This window comes from Equus przewalskii, unplaced genomic scaffold, assembly GCF_037783145.1.
Source record: "Equus przewalskii isolate Varuska unplaced genomic scaffold, EquPr2 ChrUn-13, whole genome shotgun sequence".
NCBI lineage: Eukaryota > Metazoa > Chordata > Mammalia > Perissodactyla > Equidae > Equus > Equus przewalskii.
In genome coordinates, this window is record NW_027228750.1 from 3,975,373 (window position 1) to 3,993,632 (window position 18,260).

At 47.7% G+C, this 18,260-nt stretch overlaps 1 protein-coding gene across 2 annotated transcripts; it reads left to right on the forward strand.

Annotated features, from left to right (window-relative positions):
- The first annotated feature begins 1,155 nt into the window (after positions 1-1,155).
- NHLH2 (nescient helix-loop-helix 2) lies at positions 1,156-5,809 on the forward strand. Of its 2 annotated transcripts, XM_070607626.1 has the most exons (3): positions 1,156-1,353; positions 1,763-2,088; positions 3,836-5,809. In XM_070607626.1, the coding sequence occupies exon 3, from the start codon at positions 3,844-3,846 to the stop codon at positions 4,249-4,251; it is 408 nt and encodes a 135-aa protein (XP_070463727.1). In that variant the 5' UTR covers positions 1,156-1,353; positions 1,763-2,088; positions 3,836-3,843; the 3' UTR covers positions 4,252-5,809. The 2 variants fall into 2 exon arrangements, with proteins under 2 accessions (XP_070463727.1, XP_070463728.1); XM_070607627.1 differs by lacking the exons at positions 1,156-1,353; positions 1,763-2,088 and adding an exon at positions 2,104-3,179.
- Positions 5,810-18,260: the final 12,451 nt, after the last annotated feature.

The following is an 18,260-nucleotide window of genomic DNA, read 5'->3' on the forward strand; positions in this document are numbered from 1 at the left end:
GCAGCCATGAGGAACCCACAGGGTCATTCCCAAGGGAGGGCTGATCAACCCCTCCCCTGATGATAAACCCTGTTTTTAGGGCAAAATTGGTCAGGCAGGGAAAGCGAGGACTCCTCTCTCCACACATGTTCCCTGAGGGATTGGGGAGTAAGGCTATAATACTCTATTTCTTTTAAGGTTGCACAATCAAAAAAGCTAAAATGATTGCAAATAATATGTAATTGATGGCAGCTATCAGTATCTCTATAAAGTGGCAAAATAATTGAACTAGATTTTCCCTTTTGTTATAAGGAATATAAATTCAGGGCCACAGGGTCTTGTGAGGCAAAGGCATTATGTGCTGGAATACACTGGTGATTTGTGTGTGTTTACATCCTGGTTCATTGCACTGCCACACAGTTAAATATTCGCATGTAAAAATAAGCAAGAATGAACAGCAATAATCAACACATGTGGTATGCCATATTTTAAGTTGAATGAATGAGTGGGTGGGTGAAGAGAAAAACAAACATATTCAGAAAAGTAGAATGGTTTCATACAGTGATCCCTGAAATTACAATACCTGGATTCTGTTCCCAGTTCTACCAATGACTTAATCTATTGAAAGGTTTTTATCAGATATTGAAAAATCAGTCCAGTGTCAGGATATGTCTCAAAAGATGAATATGCTTAATCAAGCCTTGTTGAAGTGTCTTTTAAAATGTAAATGGTCACTAATAAATGTTAGCTGTTGCATAGAATGTATATATAGTATATATTTCCATGTTCTGGACACAAATATTTTCCTACACATTAAGGGAAGACACTAGTTTTACAATATGCCAGGAGAATTTTTCCATAGTCAATATGTTGTTTATTTGCACTTAAATACTGCGTCAATAATCTGAAAAAGAGAAATAGTCTGATTATGGCTAGAGATTCTGTTTGGAGGCTAAGGTTTCCATCATGGACTGCTTTCAACTGTTATATTTTATGGCACAGATTCAGTGGGAATCTGATCTGCTAAAATATTTGGGCTGTGAAAACTCCCACACTGTGACAGATGTCAAGTCCAATTAAGTGACTCATGTCCAGGTTTCTGTCCAATAGGATTTCCCATTAAATATCAATTTAGGGAAAAAAATTCCATCCCCCTTCTTAAGCCTTTATCTCTTCCACCATCTCCAGGCTGAATCAATTGGTACCAGGAGAGCCAAGAAGCCACACACGCATCTCTGCCTCTTTGCTCTGGCTCTCCCACCCTCTCCCGTCTTTCTCTGCTTCCCTGTCACTGTTACTCCGGGAGACGTTCACTTTTCACCAACCTTTCTCCAAGTATCTCCAAGCCACTGACTATATATATTTTGCTACAAGGTAAAGAGCGGAGGGGGTGGGGGTGGGAGAGATAACCAAGCCTTGAAAGACTTTGAAACCTGAAATAGCTGTCTGTTTATAAAACATACAAGTAAATGAGGGAAGAGGAAGAGGCAAGATTAGCCCCGAGTTACAGTATTGTGTTCCCGGGAACTGGGGAGACATCAGCGGAACAAAGCCTTATCTCAAAAAAAAAAAAAAAAAAAAAAATCACTTCTGAGCAAGATCGCATCTCTGCCTTGCACTTCCCACTTTCTGCTCAGCCGTATCGAGGGAAGGAAAGGAGTCCTGCAGGAGCGGAGTCTTATCTTAACCATCTTTCTTATTGATTCTTCCGCTATTAGAAAGTGGAGGAATCAGCCCTTTGATGTGCTTGTGTTTATCTCTGCATCTCTTTTGTTATTTATAGAGATCCAGAAGAGGAAAAAAGGCACGAGACTTTTCAACACATCGTTTAAAAAAAATCAACAACGAATTTCCCGAAATGTTTGAGAACAATTAAAAGGAAAAGGCGTTTTTGATCTATCCACTAAGTGAACAATCATTCATATCGTCCACATCCTGAGATACTATCGTCCCTCGCTGTGGGCACCAGCGAGATGACAGCTGCTTTTTCATTTTTGAATGTAATAAATATTTGCTGCTTTTAATATATTTCGGAATTTCTCCCCGCTATTCCCTGGAATTTTAACTCTAAAAGATTGGAGAAAAGATTATCGAAAAGGCTTTTACAAGGTAAGCCGCCTTTAAATAATTTTTGTCCAGCTTGGAACTAAGTTCTCTTATTCACATTGCATTTATAGATGTATTTCAGTTCATTGTTAAAGAAAGAAAATGCATACATGACATGCTATTTGTGAATATTTTGGAAAGCTATCTGGGGGAGAATTTAACATGCTTTGAGGGCTACCCAGGAACTTTTTTTTACCGATCTACAACTATGTAGTGGCTTATTGTGATTTTCCATCACTCGCCTGTTTATTTATGCCCTCTCCAGCCGAATGTGTAGGTGCAAGTTCTACTTATAAACGTTTCCGGGAAAAGCCCGCAGGGAATCACATGCAGCTCACTCGGAGAATTTCTTCCTATTTTGCCTTGGAGGACCTGTTTTCCTCGCAGGGAGATGAAAGCGGTGTTGGAGCCAAATTCGCTCCTAAGCGAGTGCGGTGCTAGGAACAGGTCGCACATCCGCTGCTTTTGTTTCTGTAGGAGCAAACCCTCCTCCCCGGCGCCGGGTCTCCCGCGGCGCGCGCCGCTCGGGCCGCACACCCGGGGCCCGGGTAAGCTCAGCCCGGGCCTCCCTCCCGGCGTGCGCTGCACCCGCAGGTGCCTCCCCCTCCGGCCGGCCGCCTTCTGGAAGCCGGCACTGCCCCGAAGCCCAGCGGTTGTGAGCGGCTCCCTTCCAGAAGGCACAGTTGGGGCCGAGCCTCTAGGTGCCCAGGAGGAGCCCGGCCAGGCGGGCATCGTTAGAGGAGAGCCAGGGACAGGCTAGCTCGGCCTTGGCTAGGCCGCCCGGGGACAGCGGCGGGCTCCCGACCCCGGCCCCCGAGCACCCGAACTCGGCCCGTGGAGAGGCAGCTCGGGCCGGGGCGACACGCGCAGCGTCCGCCTCCTCGCGGCCCCCGGCCCTTCCCCGCTTCGCCAGCCTCTCCTCCCGCAGCGCCCGGCCGCCGGCGTTTTCCCGCGAGGTGGTCGGCACATTGTCGGGCGCATTGTCTTCTCCCACGCCTCCGCGTCCCTGGGTCCCCGGTGTGGGGCTGTCTGCGTGACAGATGGTGCTTCGGCGACGGCATAAGAGTCAATTCTCCGTTGAAAGGAGCCTCCACGTTTGTTTAGTCATTTCTTTCTTCTCTCGGAACAGCGCGAGGGGGACGGGGAGGCCGGCCGCGCCCTCTGCGTGCGCCCTGGGCGGGGGTCCTCTCCGCGCCGGGCCCTCCGCCGCGCGCGCCCCAGACCGGCGAGGCCCGCGGGCGCCGCGGCTCTCCGGCTCCCCGGCCTCGGCCCTCGGGGCACGCAGCGCCCTCCGCGCCTCCCCGCCCGCGTGGGACCCAGAAGGATTCGTCGTGCGGGATCATTCGTTTGTCAGGGCAGGAGGAGAAGTGCGGGAGGCGGAATGGCGGTGGTGCTGTTCGGCCGGAGGAGGCACAAACCCAGGCGCGGCCTGGCAGGCCCGCGGGCTCCCCGCGGACCAGGCCCACAGGCCGGTCAGGGCCTCTTGCAGGCCGACGGCTCAGGGCCGGGAGGCAGCCCGGCCAGGCGCAGGCCTCCTGCCTCGGGCGCCCGGCGGAGGCGCGGGGCTCGGGCCCTCGGCCTGCCCCTCGCGGCGCGCTCCCTGCCTGCGGGCCCAGCTCCCCGGGGCGCCGGCCTGGGGTGGGGAGGGCCGAGCCGCGCGGAGGCCGGGCGCGGGAGGCCCTGTCCGCCTCCCTCACACCCAAGGAGGACCCCGATTCCTTTCACTGATTGCTTTTCTGATCCCCCTCAGCCACCAAAATGATGCTGAGTCCGGACCAAGCCGCCGACTCGGACCACCCCAGCTCGGCGCACTCGGACCCGGAGTCGCTGGGCGGCGCGGACGCCAAGGTGCTGGGCAGCGTGTCGGACCTGGAGCCGGTGGAGGAGGCCGAGGGCGACGGCAAGGGCGGCAGCCGGGCCGCGCTCTACCCGCACCCGCCGCAGCTGAGCCGCGAGGAGAAGCGCCGGCGCCGGCGCGCCACGGCCAAGTACCGCTCGGCCCACGCCACGCGCGAGCGCATCCGCGTGGAGGCCTTCAACCTGGCCTTCGCCGAGCTCCGCAAACTGCTGCCCACGCTGCCCCCCGACAAGAAGCTCTCGAAGATCGAGATCCTGCGCCTGGCCATCTGCTACATCTCCTATCTCAACCACGTCCTGGACGTGTAGGACGGGGGCGCCGCGGGAGGCCGCCGGGCCGCGGGGCGGGGAAAGGCTCCCCAGCGGGGCGGCCCGGCGGCCGCGAGAGACTGGGACGGGGCAAGAGGCCCGCCACCTGTTCCCTCCGTGCAGCAGGGCGACGAGGGCAGGCTTCTGACTCTGGACGGTGGGGTTGTCTGGCGAGCCCGGGGGCTCGCAGGGGGTGTTTTCCAGGCCAGGCGAACCTCCTGGAGGGCCCCGAAATGAGCCGCCTCCACGCCTCCTCTCCGCGTGTTAGGATCCCTTTAAGGCTTGTTTCTTTAGCTCGCTGGAGACTTCGAGTTCTCCTCCGTTTATCTGCCACAGAGCTTCATGTGTTGAAACAATGAGGGCAGAAGCTCAGAGTGTATATAAGCTCATAACTTTAGACGATCTGGAATTTTTCTAGTTGATAAACATTCGGAGGGGTGGGGAGGGCATCTCCTCCAGCGTGGAGATTTAAGGCACAGAAAGGAACGGGAAACTCTTCGTTCCGTTGTGAAAAGAAAGATTATATTAGAATCCAAATAAAACAAACCCCGTATATTTGGGAAGGTTAAAAAGATACATCGAGAACAGATACATTGTGGGAAGATTTGAGCTTGGTGAGATGTATGACACTCACGTAGACAGGAAAATCCATATTTAAATGGAAAAGTTAATGTCTGATTGCTTTTTCAGGCGAAGTGCCCCTTTATATATCCAAAAACATCTATTTGTGACCTTAAACATGTGGACCCATAGGTGCAGTTAGCAAAAGACAACCTATTTTTATTTATGTTAGAAGGAGTAGAGTATTTTTTTCAAGACATTTATTTTTCAGAGTGGTGATAATTTTACTTTGGATACTCTGTGCCAATTTATTTATAGTCGAGTGTTTACACTTTCTCCTGTGGAATAATTACGTCTAACTTTTTACGTGTTTGTTGAGATTATACTGTGGTCTTTCTTTTTGCTCTAATTATATTGCACTTGTATAACAAATGTCCCACTTCTCCCTGTTTCTAAGCATATTTTATATATTAAGACGTTCGTTCTCGAAAGGTTCTTCTGTTGTGAGATCAGCAACACTAGCACTTCACTATTATAGTTTTTTAAAAAAGTAAATGTTGTTATTCTTATCTGTAGTTATGTCTGAAGAGTACTTTACAAACTGTTTATAAGGAGAGTAGCTTCTTTGTGTGTGTGTGTGTGTGTGATGTTTGTGCGTGGGATGATTTTAGGAAATTAAGTTATTTTCCTAAAAAAAAAAAGTCAGAACTACTTTCCTCTGTGACAACCAAAAAGAAAAGTCTATAACCTGAAAATGTTTCATGTTCTCAGCTGTGAAACTCTTAGAACAAGGAGTGTATTTTAGAGACAAGGGAAAAAAAACCACATCTGCTATCCAAAGATTTTAGTCTTTTTCAGGGTTTTTTTGTGTCTCTGTTGCTTTATATAATGCAATATTTTGTAGTGAAAATAGATATAATCTGGTTTCTATCTGACGAGTTTTTCATATCTCATGAATGGTGCGCTGTTTTGCATATAAATAAAGGTATCGAATAAAGTCCTCTTCTTTATTTTAAGCATACTGTCTAAAAATAATGAACATACTGGCTGAGCATGAAATATCTTAATGGACACAATTCCTCAGAAAGGAACTAGTAAAAAAAAAAAAAAAAACTTAACATATTTGTGTATTAAGATATTTGATGCTTTTCCTAAACTTGGACACTGATCAGTCTATAGATAGATGCCCCATATATGATGGTGACGTAGATCATGTTTCTCTCAATGAGGAAAAAATTGTAGTGTTTATTTAAAAATATTACTTGAATCATAGATTCTTTTGCTCTAAAAGGAAACTTACTAACTAGCCCAACTTCTTCAAATTAGAGTTGGGAAACTGAGGCACAGGGAGTTTAAGTGCCCTGCTTGAGTCACATAGCTACTTCAGGGCAGTGAGAAGACCCCTGATATAAAGAAGCTCAGTCCTCATGGCATTTATTAAGAACAAGGTGTATATTGTAGCACTCAAACATCTAATCTGGACATAGATTCAGGACCTGATACTTGCAAACAAATGAAAATTAAGTCCTGGACCAACCTTGGGCTATGAAGAATATCATCCGCAAAAGCCTATAATTAGTATAAAAATGTGAAATTGTCTACAAGCACAAGACATGAATAACTTTAAAACTATACACATGCACACACACACACACATATGTAGAATATTATGAACTATGCATCTATATTACACCAAATCTCTGGTTGCAGAGTAAAAAATGCAATTGTTTGGTTGGTTGGTATTATGTCTATAAAATATGTGGGATTAGGGCTGGCCCCGTGGCCAAGTGGTTAAGTTCGCGTGCTCCGCTGCAGGTGGCCCAGTGTTTCGTCAGTTCGAATCCTGGGCGCAGACATGGCACTGCTCATCCAACCACGCTGAGGCGGCATCCCACATGCCACAGCTAGAAGGACCCACAACTAAGAGTATACAACTATGTACCGGGGGGCTTTGGGGAGAAAAAGGAAAAAAAATCTTTAAAAAAAAATATCTGGGATTACGAGCATTTTTCACTTTTCACCCAGGTATCTTGTAGTCAGGTTCATAGATCCCTAGTAAGAGAGACTCATTCCCTTCTCCATATGGGAGTGCTAGGTAGGAAAGCACTTCCTAGGACATGAAACAGAATGGTGTCTCTCTGGCCTTGTCTCTGGCCCAAGTCCTGTCCGCTGCAGCAGAGGCTGGTTCCTCCGGCCTGCAGACGTGCACTGTCTTTGGACTGAGGGTTTGCAGGTCTTGCCCTCTAGGAGGGGAGAGATGGCTACTCCCAGTCCTGATAGCACTTCTCTACGATAGGACAGAAAAATCAGCCCTGCTCCTGTGCCAGGGAAGTGAAGTCAACTTTAACCTCTGGAAGCCTTCCGAGGCCTCCCTTTTCCTAGTTTATGAGCCCAATTTCCAACTGACCAACACAGTGCTCCCACTGACATCTAGGAGGGACCTGTTAACTCACCGCCCTCGACTAAAGCCCCCACCCTTGGAGTTAACGTAAGACAGACATGGGCAAAGGGCGGCATCCCCTCCCAGGTACACAGCCCTGTGATCCCAGGAGAGGATCTTTGCAGTGCCATTTCAAACCCGAGGCTGCTGAGCACCCTCCCAAGAGAAAGGCAGCACTGTGGCTCTCTGCTGGGCTAGAGGGTGACTGACTCATCCCTGGCATGTAGCACAGACTCAGTGGCTGTTCAGCTGCAGGTAAGGGAGTAATGATCCTGCTTTGAATAATGATGATGGTGACCATTCAGTCTTACATTCAACAAATATTTATTGAGGACCTACTGTGTGCCAGGCATTGTTCTGGATGGTGAAAATAGAGCAAGAAATGAGACAAAGCCTGCTGGAGAAGAGCAGTACACTGACAACAAATAAACAATATTTAATTTCAGATATTGCTAAATACCGTGAAGAGAAAGACAGCAGGGTAAGGAAATAGAGAATGGCAGCTGGGGGTGCCGATGGGGATGATTTTAGATAGAGCTGTTTGGGAAGGCCTCTCGGAGGAGGCAACCTCTGGCTAGAGACCTAACTAGCAGCCTCCACGATTGTTGCCACCTGTAGAGCCCTCTCTTCTTGCATCCTGTTAACACATCCTGTGCTCATGCCACCACAACAGCCCAAGCTGATCACTGGCCATTCCCACTGGCGGTGGCCTTGTCCTTCACCCCCAGCTTGCTCTTTCTCTGGACAGACCTGTGACCACAGTTCCTCCTGCTCTCCTCTCACCTCTACTCTCTGCCCCCAGCTGCCCAACAGCTGGCCAGGACATCACTGCTCCTCAGAAAACCTAGCTCTGCCTGGCCCAGCTGACAAGGCCGCCTGTGCTGAATACTTCTGTGCTCATTTCTGCCACTGTCTGGAGATATCTGGAGAAAAGTCCTGGGCAAAAAAATCTTCCCTTGCAAGGAGAGGGCAAGGGAAGGGGCAGTGACAAGGGTGTGGGTGGTGGGATGGATCAGGAAAAGGGGAACAGACTGAGGACAGGGGACCTGGGTATGGAAAGAAATGAGGTTGAATGGAGGTGGGGGACTCGGCAGGGAACGCTTGCTTCCCACAGATCCCTACTCTTGGGGCTTCCTTCAGTGGCCCTGCCCTATGAACACAGGTCACCCGACTGCCATGACGAGGTAGGTAGACAGAGCCAACCTCTGTAATGCTGTGATTTATCGGGTTCCCATCACTGCTATCAGTCTCTGGGTGCCGGTCTTCCCTGCACCGAGGTTTGGGATGGCAGGAGTTAAAGGGGAGGGGACAGCCAACGCAAGTGCAGGTATAGCCAATACCATTTTCCCAGCCTAGAAGGGCTCTCATTTATTGTTGGTATAGTAGAAATATTAACACCTAACATGTATTCAGTGTGTACTATATGTTTACTGAGTTAAGTGCTTTGTGTGCATTATCTCATTTAATTCTCACAACAACCCAATGAAATAAGTACTTCTATTGTCTCCATTTAACAGATGAGGAAATTGAGGCTTAGAGAAATTAAAGACTTGCTCAGGGTCATGCAGCCATGTTTGTTTGTCAAAGTGTGTGCCCTCACCCATCACATTCAATGGTTTTCCTTGGCTAGAGGGGCAGCCATGCCACGCACACCCTACCCTGGCCCCTGTACCCCATATCTCCATCCATGTGCTTGGAGGAAGCTTCAGCTCGGAAAATACCTAAGGAGTACAGGATCTGCGATGCACGAGGTCCCCCAACCAAGCCAGGGATTGGCCTTAGCTGATCTGTGCTGAGCCTGTGCTCCACTGATCAGATCTGGTGAATGCCCTGGCTCGGGGCTGAATAGGGGAGGCGGAGGAACCTCTTTCTACTTTGCAGGAAGACGGGCTGGCGGCTGCCTTGGACCAGCCCCTCCTGAAGGTGACTGGCGCTGACATGACATGGTCCATGGCATTACTATTCATCACCACATGGGTGGGTCTGGCTCCTCAGGCTCCCCCACCCACACTCCTTAGCACATGGAGGGCCGTTCTCACGCTGCCCCATGAACCATCTTTTAAAGTTAGCACGTCATTCTCCTGCCTGAAAACTCTTCTTGGCTCCTCATTGCCTAGAAAAAATAAAACTCAAGTTTTTTCCTGGGGCATAGAAATCTTTCACAATCTGGTTCCAGACACTCTAGGATCATCTTCAGCCACTCTCCCTGAGCTTGAATGTTCCTATCCGTTTCAGAGTCCCTCACTTTGCTGGGGATGCCTCATCCTCTGAAGCCTGTGCCTCTGCGCTTGCTTTCCCTCTCCCTAGAACGCTCTCCTCCAACCTCATTTTTGCCCAGAAAGTTCCAATTATTCCATTGTCACCCAACTCAGATATAACCACTTTGCAAAACTTTCCTCAGTTTCTTTGGGCAGTGTTACCTGCTCTGCCCTCTGAGTCCTCTGTACACACATCATTATGCCAGAATTAATTTTTCTCCCATTCCTGTGTTTGAGACCCCAGAGTCTGGGGCCAGGTTCAGACCCTGGCTCCAACTTCTTCTAAATGTGCGATGTCGAACATGTTACTATGTTTCCTCCAGCCTCTGTGTTCAGATGTGTGGGATGGGATGATGTATGTACCCATCTCAAACGCATGCTATGAGGTTTCCGTGGAGTGATGTAGAGTGCTTCACAGAACAAGAAGAACATAGTAAGTGCTCGACAAACGTCAGCTACTGTTACTACCTTTGTATTTAGAATATGCATAGTAAGACGTATAGGAGATGCTAAAAATAATAGTACATTAACAATTCATTAATGTATTAATGATTTGTGGGCTCTGTCAGCTGTGTTCATCTGCTTATGACGCATTATTAGCTCTAAAAAAAGTCAGACAGAAATAATCCCTGTCCTATAAGACAGAAAACGCTATAGGTAAGTAAATAGTAAGCCATGGAATCAACCATAAATACATATATTTAAAATCATGTACGTGTCTTGGGGTGGCCTGGTGGTACAGTGGTTAAATTTGTACCTTCTGCTTCGGCAGCCTGGGGTTCACTGGTTCAGATCCTGGGTGTGGACCTATGCACCGCTTGTCAAGCGATGCTGTGGCAGGCGTCCCATATATAAAGTAGAGGAAGATGGGCATGGATGTTAGCTAAGGGCCAGTCTTCCTCAGCAAAAAGAGGAGGATTTGTGGCAGATGTTAGCTCAGGGCTAATCTTCCTCAAAAAAACAAAAAGAAAGAAATTATGTACGCATCTGAAAGCCCCACTCCACTCCATGTGGGAGGCCTGGCCTATGGCTTTTCCTTTTCCATCTTGGTTTTCCCATGGCACTGAATGTTGTGACAGGCGCTACTGCGGAGTGGTCAAGAGCACAGACTCTGACAAAGCATGTCCATGTTCAAACCCCAGCTCTCCTACTAACTAGCTGTGGCCGTGAACAAATTACTTAGTCTGTGCCTCAGTTTTTTCACTTGTAAAATGGGGGTGATAGTAGGACCTCCCCAATAGCATTGTCAGGAAGATTGAGTTAATTCACATGACACGCTTAGAACACGCCCGGTGCATGTTAAAAGCTCAGTAGCACTTACCATAGCGACTCTTACAGCAGGCAACCTTTTCAAAAGTTAAATTAAACAGTGAAATTATTTTTGAGGTAATGAAGAGAGAAATTGTTGGAATTTCCTGTTCAATTTTGCTAAGATTTTCCAGGTCAGAAAGGAAGTTGCTTGTCTCCTTGCTGGTCATTCCAGAAAGATATCAGGAAAAGGGGAGATTTCAAGAGCTTCTTGAGTCACAGGAAAGGCGGTAAGATTGGGGGATATAGGGGAAGGGGGGGGCCTCCCTGGGACCTTCCGGGGTCAGGGGGAGCTAGCTGGGAGGAAAACGACATTGGGGTCGGTCTGCCTGAGAGGCTCAGAGGGTCCGACGGACTCAAGGGAGGGAGAGGGAAGCACCCTCCAGAGCTGACCCTGTGCGGCAGTATCTGGTGCGCTGATCAAAGATAACAGGCCTGGAGACAGGGTCCGCGGGCAGCGGGCGGTGGGCTGTGCTGCAGGTGGAGGCCAGCGACCAGGGGGGCCCGCCTCCATTCAGCTGTGAGTCCACTGGGGCCTGGTGAGTAAAAATCAGTGAGCATGAACTTTCTGAGCAACCACATTTAGAAAACACTATTATGGAAAATTTAAGAACATCTGCAAAAGCTGAGGGAATAGTAAACTAATAGGGATACTTCCCACTACCCCTTTGGGCCATTTGAAGCAAATCCCAAATATCACATCATTTCATCCATAAATGCATCAATAAGTATCTCTAAAAGATAAAAGACTTTTTTCTTTTAAATGTAACTAAAATTCTTTATTACAGTGTAACAAATGAGCAGTGTTTCCTGAACGTCACCAGTGAGCACCTGCATTTCTGAGGGCAATTTCCCAGTTGGTCTAAGCTCTCCTTCCCGATGATCTTTCTCCTCCAGTCGGTTGGATCTTCTCCTTGGCAGCCCTTCTTCTACTTTAAAGACTCACCCCCTGTCCTCCTTCACTTTGGCACTTTCTCTTACACACACGTCGGTCGTGATTGCCCACCCGTCACCCTCCCCGTGCCCTGGCCCGGATGGACATGCCTGAGGACTGGCCTTTTGCACAGTCCAAAGCCGCCGTGCGGGGTGCGCTGGGGTAGCTGGCGGTTGGCAGCTGGCTCACTACAGCCCGGGGTGGAGGAGAAGGGAGAAGGCACCACCGGAAGAGGACAGAGTGGACGCCCTGCCAGAGCCCAGCTGAGGCAGCTTCAAAGATTGAAAAACAAAAAATCAGATGGATTCTCTCAGCTGTTGGTCAGGAACTGGGGCGAGGAGGTGATCTGAAGCAGGAAGCTCTCTGGGGACTTAGGAGGGAGGACCTGCCAGCCCTCCCTGACAGCAGCACCTAGGGAGGCCTGAGGGTCATTAACGACAGTAACAAGTACCCTTAGGGTGGTCCCTTCTGTTCACAAAGTCTGTCACTTGGGCTCTCCCTGCCAGGTGCTCAGGCTCCTTGTACAGGGGGTATGGCTGGCACTCTGAGTGTTAAGTGGCCCACCCACAGTGTCACACCCTGTGAGCAGCAGAACCACCTAGGAGCCTTTGACACCAAGCCCATGCTTGTTCCACATGTAGACCCCGTGCTGTCGCCCTGGGTTGTAGCCTGGTGACTAATGACAATATCAGCAAGAACAACTGCACAGATAGAGCACTTACCCTGTGCCAGGCACTTTCCATTATGAACTCACTCAGTGCTCCAACAACTCAGTGAGGAGGGAGGCCTTATTATTCCTACGTTACAGACAAAGACACCAAGACACAGAGGAGTGGAGTAACATGCCCAAGGTCACACTGCTAATAAGGATTTGAATGGGAAAACGAGCTGAAGGGCAGTCAAATTCTAAAGCTTATTCTTTGGAAAAAAGGGAAAAAATGCCAAAGTTTCTCTTTTGTGTAAAAACAAAACAAAAACTACAGCAATTGAAATCACAAATTTTCTCTTTTAAGCAGCCTGGGCCCTGGACTAGACATTGGCCTGGCTCATTGGACTTGTCCTCTCGTGTTGAGAGACCTCAACATCACAAAGCTGTGGAGTAGGTGACTAAGGCATAGAGGTGGGGGTGGCTCCGAGTCTGCCGTTAGAAGGTTCTGTGCTGACAACGTCATGTCTTATTGCTCAGTGTCAAGCCTCAGGAGGATCCAGAATGAGTTGCTCTCACAGGATGACCTTGACAACACATAGACTCTGGGGAAATGTTCAGACAGGGCTAGTGGTTAGTTAGTGGCCTTGCATAATTCTAAATAAATGGAAAAAGAAATGAGTGTTATTCTCACCAGAGAGGCCGGGTGTGGGGACTAAAGGCCTTACACAAAGGCAACGAGCCCATCCAGGGATGGCACATCTCTTGTGTCATCACTGTGACAGACGCCATGGGCCTACAGCCCTCACACACACACCTGCGTATCTCACCTCACCTTGTTCTTTATACCTAGCTCTATTTTTGAACTTTGCTATCAATACCACTTAATGCCAGACACTTTGTTTTCTTGTGCGTGGTGTGAGTGGGAGGAGATATTACTTACTATAAAAGCTAATTCGCGATTTAAAAAAAAAAAAACCCTTGAAAACCAAATTAAAGTTTTGGGTGATTTTTAGTAGTTTGAACTTGGAGAGCTACTTGATTTTCTCGGTTTGCGGGCAGACTCCACGGCGGGTTGGGACCGTGCCTGTGCAGGCCGCGTTCCTCTCCCCGTCGTATTTGCATGTGAGCCCGGGTTTGTCTTTGGCTTCTTGTATGGTTTAGGATGAGACCCTCGCGTCCCATGGGAGGGGGGCAGGTGTTGCTCCAGTCGAGCGAATGGAACCAAATTACAGGCCCGTCTGTCACCTCCTCTGGGAGAAGGTGGAGGGAGGGAGGGGGAAGGGAGGGAGGCAGGGGAAAGAAGGCGGGGGAGGGGAGAGGCCCCTCCACCAGGAGAAGAGAGAGCCCGGCGTCCCGCTCAGCCCCTGGGGGCCTCCTTGGCTGGAGGAGGACTGCTAGCGTGAGGCACCCACCACGCGGGGCTGCACCTCTGTGGTTGTGGCGCGGGGATGACACAGCCGCCCTGGGGGAAGCGGCGTGGACCCGCGACCCCAGGGCCCTTCACTGACCCGCCGTGATCTGAAGCCACTTAGGCGCGTCTGTGTGGCGCCAACGAACACTCATGCTGGAATCGGTTTCACTAAATTGACTGATACATTTTCTGACTGCGCTGACTTGGGGGCTGTGTCTCTATTCCACCAAATCTGCTGAAAATAGAAGCATCCGACAGATCTATTCCCTTAATCTTTTGGTCTACAGTCACAGCTTGCTCACACATATAACACCCACACACACACTTAAGCCACACCAATTTGCACGTGTAGACCCGGATGCAGCACTGTGATTGTAGCCCGGGGTGGGCAAAGCCACTGCACGGCTGCTGGGATTCGTCCTGCAAGAGAGAGTTAACGCCGATCCTCGCGGGATGATGTCCTGCAGCTTCGTTAACGTTTGGAAGTTACTTTGAGGCTGCCAGATAGAACCAGAGACGACAATGAACGCTTTGCTGTCTGGGGCGGCCTCTAAGGATCGTCCTTCTACTGATGGCCCCTTGGGGCAGCGCTCTGTTATTCTAAGCTACCTGAGAAAAACACAAACAGATAATGTGGGCCTTTTGTGGAAGGCAGAGGACAAGAATAATAAATTGCCAGTCGTTTTGCTTTCTCTTGTAAATAGAGTGATACAAAGAATATAAGAGAGAATGAGGGAGGAAAAGCTCTCAGACCAGAGAGAATGGTTCTAGTAAGAAACAAGTTGTCAAATTCTCCAGACTTGTGTGGAGAAAACAGTGTTTCACGTGCCTTATTCTTTCTCCCTGCCTCTGGGGTGGGAAAGGTTAAAGAAATTGTCAGTTCCCACTAGCTCTTTCAATAAGAAAAGAACTGAGGCATAGAGTGATGATATACTGCGGGTCCCAGGAAGAGACATATTTCTTCCTCTTTTCTTCGACAATAAAATGATTGACAGAGATAATTCCCCATGTGAGAGGAAAAAAGAATCGCTAGCTGATAATGGGCTGTGCTTAGATTGTGGCTGGTAAGACTCTGTCCATCTGATGTCAAGTGATGACTGAAAAGTGAAAAATTAATTCCATTATCCAGCTGTTGCTGCTGGGTGCCAAACCATCCAGATGTTTTGAAACATCTGGGTATTTGACAGCATGTTTTTACCATCTATCCAGATGCTTGGTATTGTGCGGACAAAGGCCAGGCCTAGACATGGAGAAGAAAAATAACTGACTGGGAAGAGGGAAGCCGAGAGTTGGCTAAGAAGACAGTAAGAAGGGGGATCGAGTGGTGATGGGGGAAGAAAAGGAGAAATTAAAGAAGAAAACGTGAAAAGAGGTAAAAAATAAAAGCAACTAAATGTTCACAGAGAACAACCTTCTGTTTCCTAATAGCCCACACCTTGGCCTCACTCTTACCTGGCTCCATGAAAAGCATTTCTGCTTGTCTGTGTCTGGGTGCTAGAGAAAGGGTCCAAGAGTGACCTGGAAGTCACCCATGAGGAGACCCAGAGAAGCAGTCTGGGCCCAGACATCCCCAGGGCGGGTGGCTGTGTGTCTGCAAAGAGGTGAGACTACAGAGTGGAAAGGTGATTAATATATTGGGGGAAGTGGTTACCACACACACAAATGAAAAGGCGAAATTCCAGTCAAGGCTGTCCGTGTTAAGCAATGCACTGAAATGTCCCAATTAGTCAACTTGGTTTCCAGTTATCAATCAGGATGATGAGCTTGGTATAGACAGACCCAGTGATGGTGTAACAGACGGAAAAGGGTAATTGACTGGGGGAAGGTTGTGCGGTTTGGTGACAGATTTAGAGGAGGGGACATGATGTGATTGAGGTGATGGTGGGAGTAAGTGTTAGGCTTTCAAAACAGCTCACAATGCCTCCTGTAATTCCCAAGCTGTCTGTTATCTATGAAATGCAAATCAGGAGGGGAGTGACATCATGTCGGATTATGGCCACAGGGAGTAATTATTTAGACATTAAAGGCTACTGAAGGGAGTGGTTGACAATATTAATGATGTCCAGATGGACAGAGTGTGATGCTAAAATTATTTTCTAGTACAAAGAACAAGGGAATTTTTATCAAGTTTCTCTTCTGTTGGACAGGTTGTCTCGTATCTCTTGGAGGTTTGCCCCTCAAAGAGATGGTGACACTAAGAGGTGGCCTCTGGAATCCAAGCACAATGGGGTTTGCAGAGGGAGCCACAGTCTCCAGCTCCTCGGAGGAATGGCATGATCAATATGTGAAACCTTCACATAATAATTATAACTATAAAAAGAGGAAATAATCTCAAGATGGTGTATGTAACAAGCTGGTGTTTGGAACCTTCTCTCCCAACACTCGCCCCAGCCATTCCTCCTTTCTTACCCAAACACAGGGGAATGCAGCACCCTTCCCCACAATACAAACACTAAGACAGACACGTTAGTGGTATTAACTTCATAACCACAGGTAATGGTATTCTCAGCCATTGATAAACATGAAAGCCTGGCCAAGACCACAGTTTGACCAAAAAAAAGGAGGAAGCCACATTCTGGGATCCAAATTGGGAAAGATTCACAGGCAATGGCAGGTTAACGAAAACCAGTTTCAAGAAGATCCAGAGGCAAAGTTTGCCCACCTGCACTGTAGACCTGACAATGCCGTCTGGAGTTCTGCTCTCTTCCAGAGCAGGTAGTGAGATTTGAGTGGGAATTCACTGGGGTTCCAAACCGGTGGTTCATCTGTATGAGGGTGAATGATGCAGCCAGAAGAAACCAAAATTTGTCTCTAATGTATGGGGAGTTCCTGCATAGAATTAAAGGGATCAGGGGCACAGGTGATATTTTAGCCTCTTACATTTGAAAGTCATTCTGTGGATAAAGAGGAGGATTCAGAAAGTGAGTAGGTAACTCCAAAGGTGGTTCCAAAGATCCCCCTCATCCCTGCCCTCCCGAGGCTATGGCTTACAGTACTAAAACGTAAGCATCTTGGCAAGGGTCAGCTTAAATAGACTGTGATGCCCCCAAGCAAGGAGCCTTCTAAATGCTCCCATAACCCATTTACCAGCCTCTATCATAACACTGATGTCACTGCCCTGTCCTGGCCTATTTATTTTTCTGACTGCCTCCCTAGGTTACAAGCTCCTTGAAGGCAGGCAATCTGACTTATTGGCCATTGAATCATCAGCAGCTGGGATGTGCCTGGTATATAATAAACCCTCAATTGATACTTAAATAATGAACTGAAAGAACGTCATGGCAAGCTTTGCAAACTGTTCAGACGGGTTTAACACGGAAACCTCACAGGGAGGAAGACAAATGAGTATGAAATCATTAAATTCACTATTATAGAGGGCATAATAAATCCACTATTAGGGAGGACATAATAAATTCACTATCACGGAGGGCATATAAAGAACAACAATAGTGGAGAAGGTACCTAGCAATTACTAAGAGAAAATAGCTGGGAAGAGGATCAGGAATGCAATGTGTTGTCTCATCCATATAGCAACTCAGTTCAGTTATTTGTTTTCAATTCAACAGATACTTACTGCATATCTATATGCTATCATTCATCATGTACAGTATGAGTAATTGTAAAAGGAATGTATAATTTTAAGACAAGAAGATAAATATTTTGCAGAAAGTGCTTAAGACTTTGGTGTTTGGGGACCCAGGAGTGGAAAGTGTCATTAATTTAAATGGAAAGCAGTAGAGTATCATTGTTAAGATCAAGGGTTGGCAGTACTCATGATGTGAAAATGATATGAAATTCAAATTTCAGTGTACATAAATAAAGTTTTTTGGAACACAGCCACATCTATTTGTTTACTTGTTGTGTATGAGTGCCCTTGAGCTACAATGGCAGAGTCAAGTAGTTGCAACAGAGACTTTATGGTCCATAAAACCTAAAATAGTTACTATCTGGCTTCTTAAAAAAGTTTGCAAACCACTGGTTAAAGCAAGAGATCTAAAATTAAAATGCCTGGTTTCATTATAAGAGATACCACAGAAATACAAAGGATTATAAGAGAATACTATGAAAAACTATATGCCAACAAGTTGCATAACCTAAAAGAAATGGATAAACTCTTAGACTCATACAACCTCCCAAAACTGAATCAAGAAAAAATAGAAAATCCAAATAGACCAATCACAAGTAAAGAGATTGAAGCAATAATCAAAAACCTCCCCAAAACAAAAAGTCCAGGACCAGATGGCTTCTCTGGAGAATTCTACCAGACATTCATAGAACTTTTACCAAGTATCCTTCTCAAACTATTCCAAAAAATTCAAGATGACAGAATGCTTCCTAACTCATTCTATGAGGCCAATATCACCCTGATACCAAAACCAGGCAACGACAACACAAAGAAGGAAAATTACAGGCCAATATTGCTGATGAACATAGATGCAAAAATCCTC

Excerpts from the sequence above, each read along its gene's own strand:
- NHLH2 (XM_070607626.1), top strand. The coding sequence starts at position 3,844 with ATGATGCTGAGTCCGGACCAAGCCGCCGACTCGGACCACCCCAGCTCG.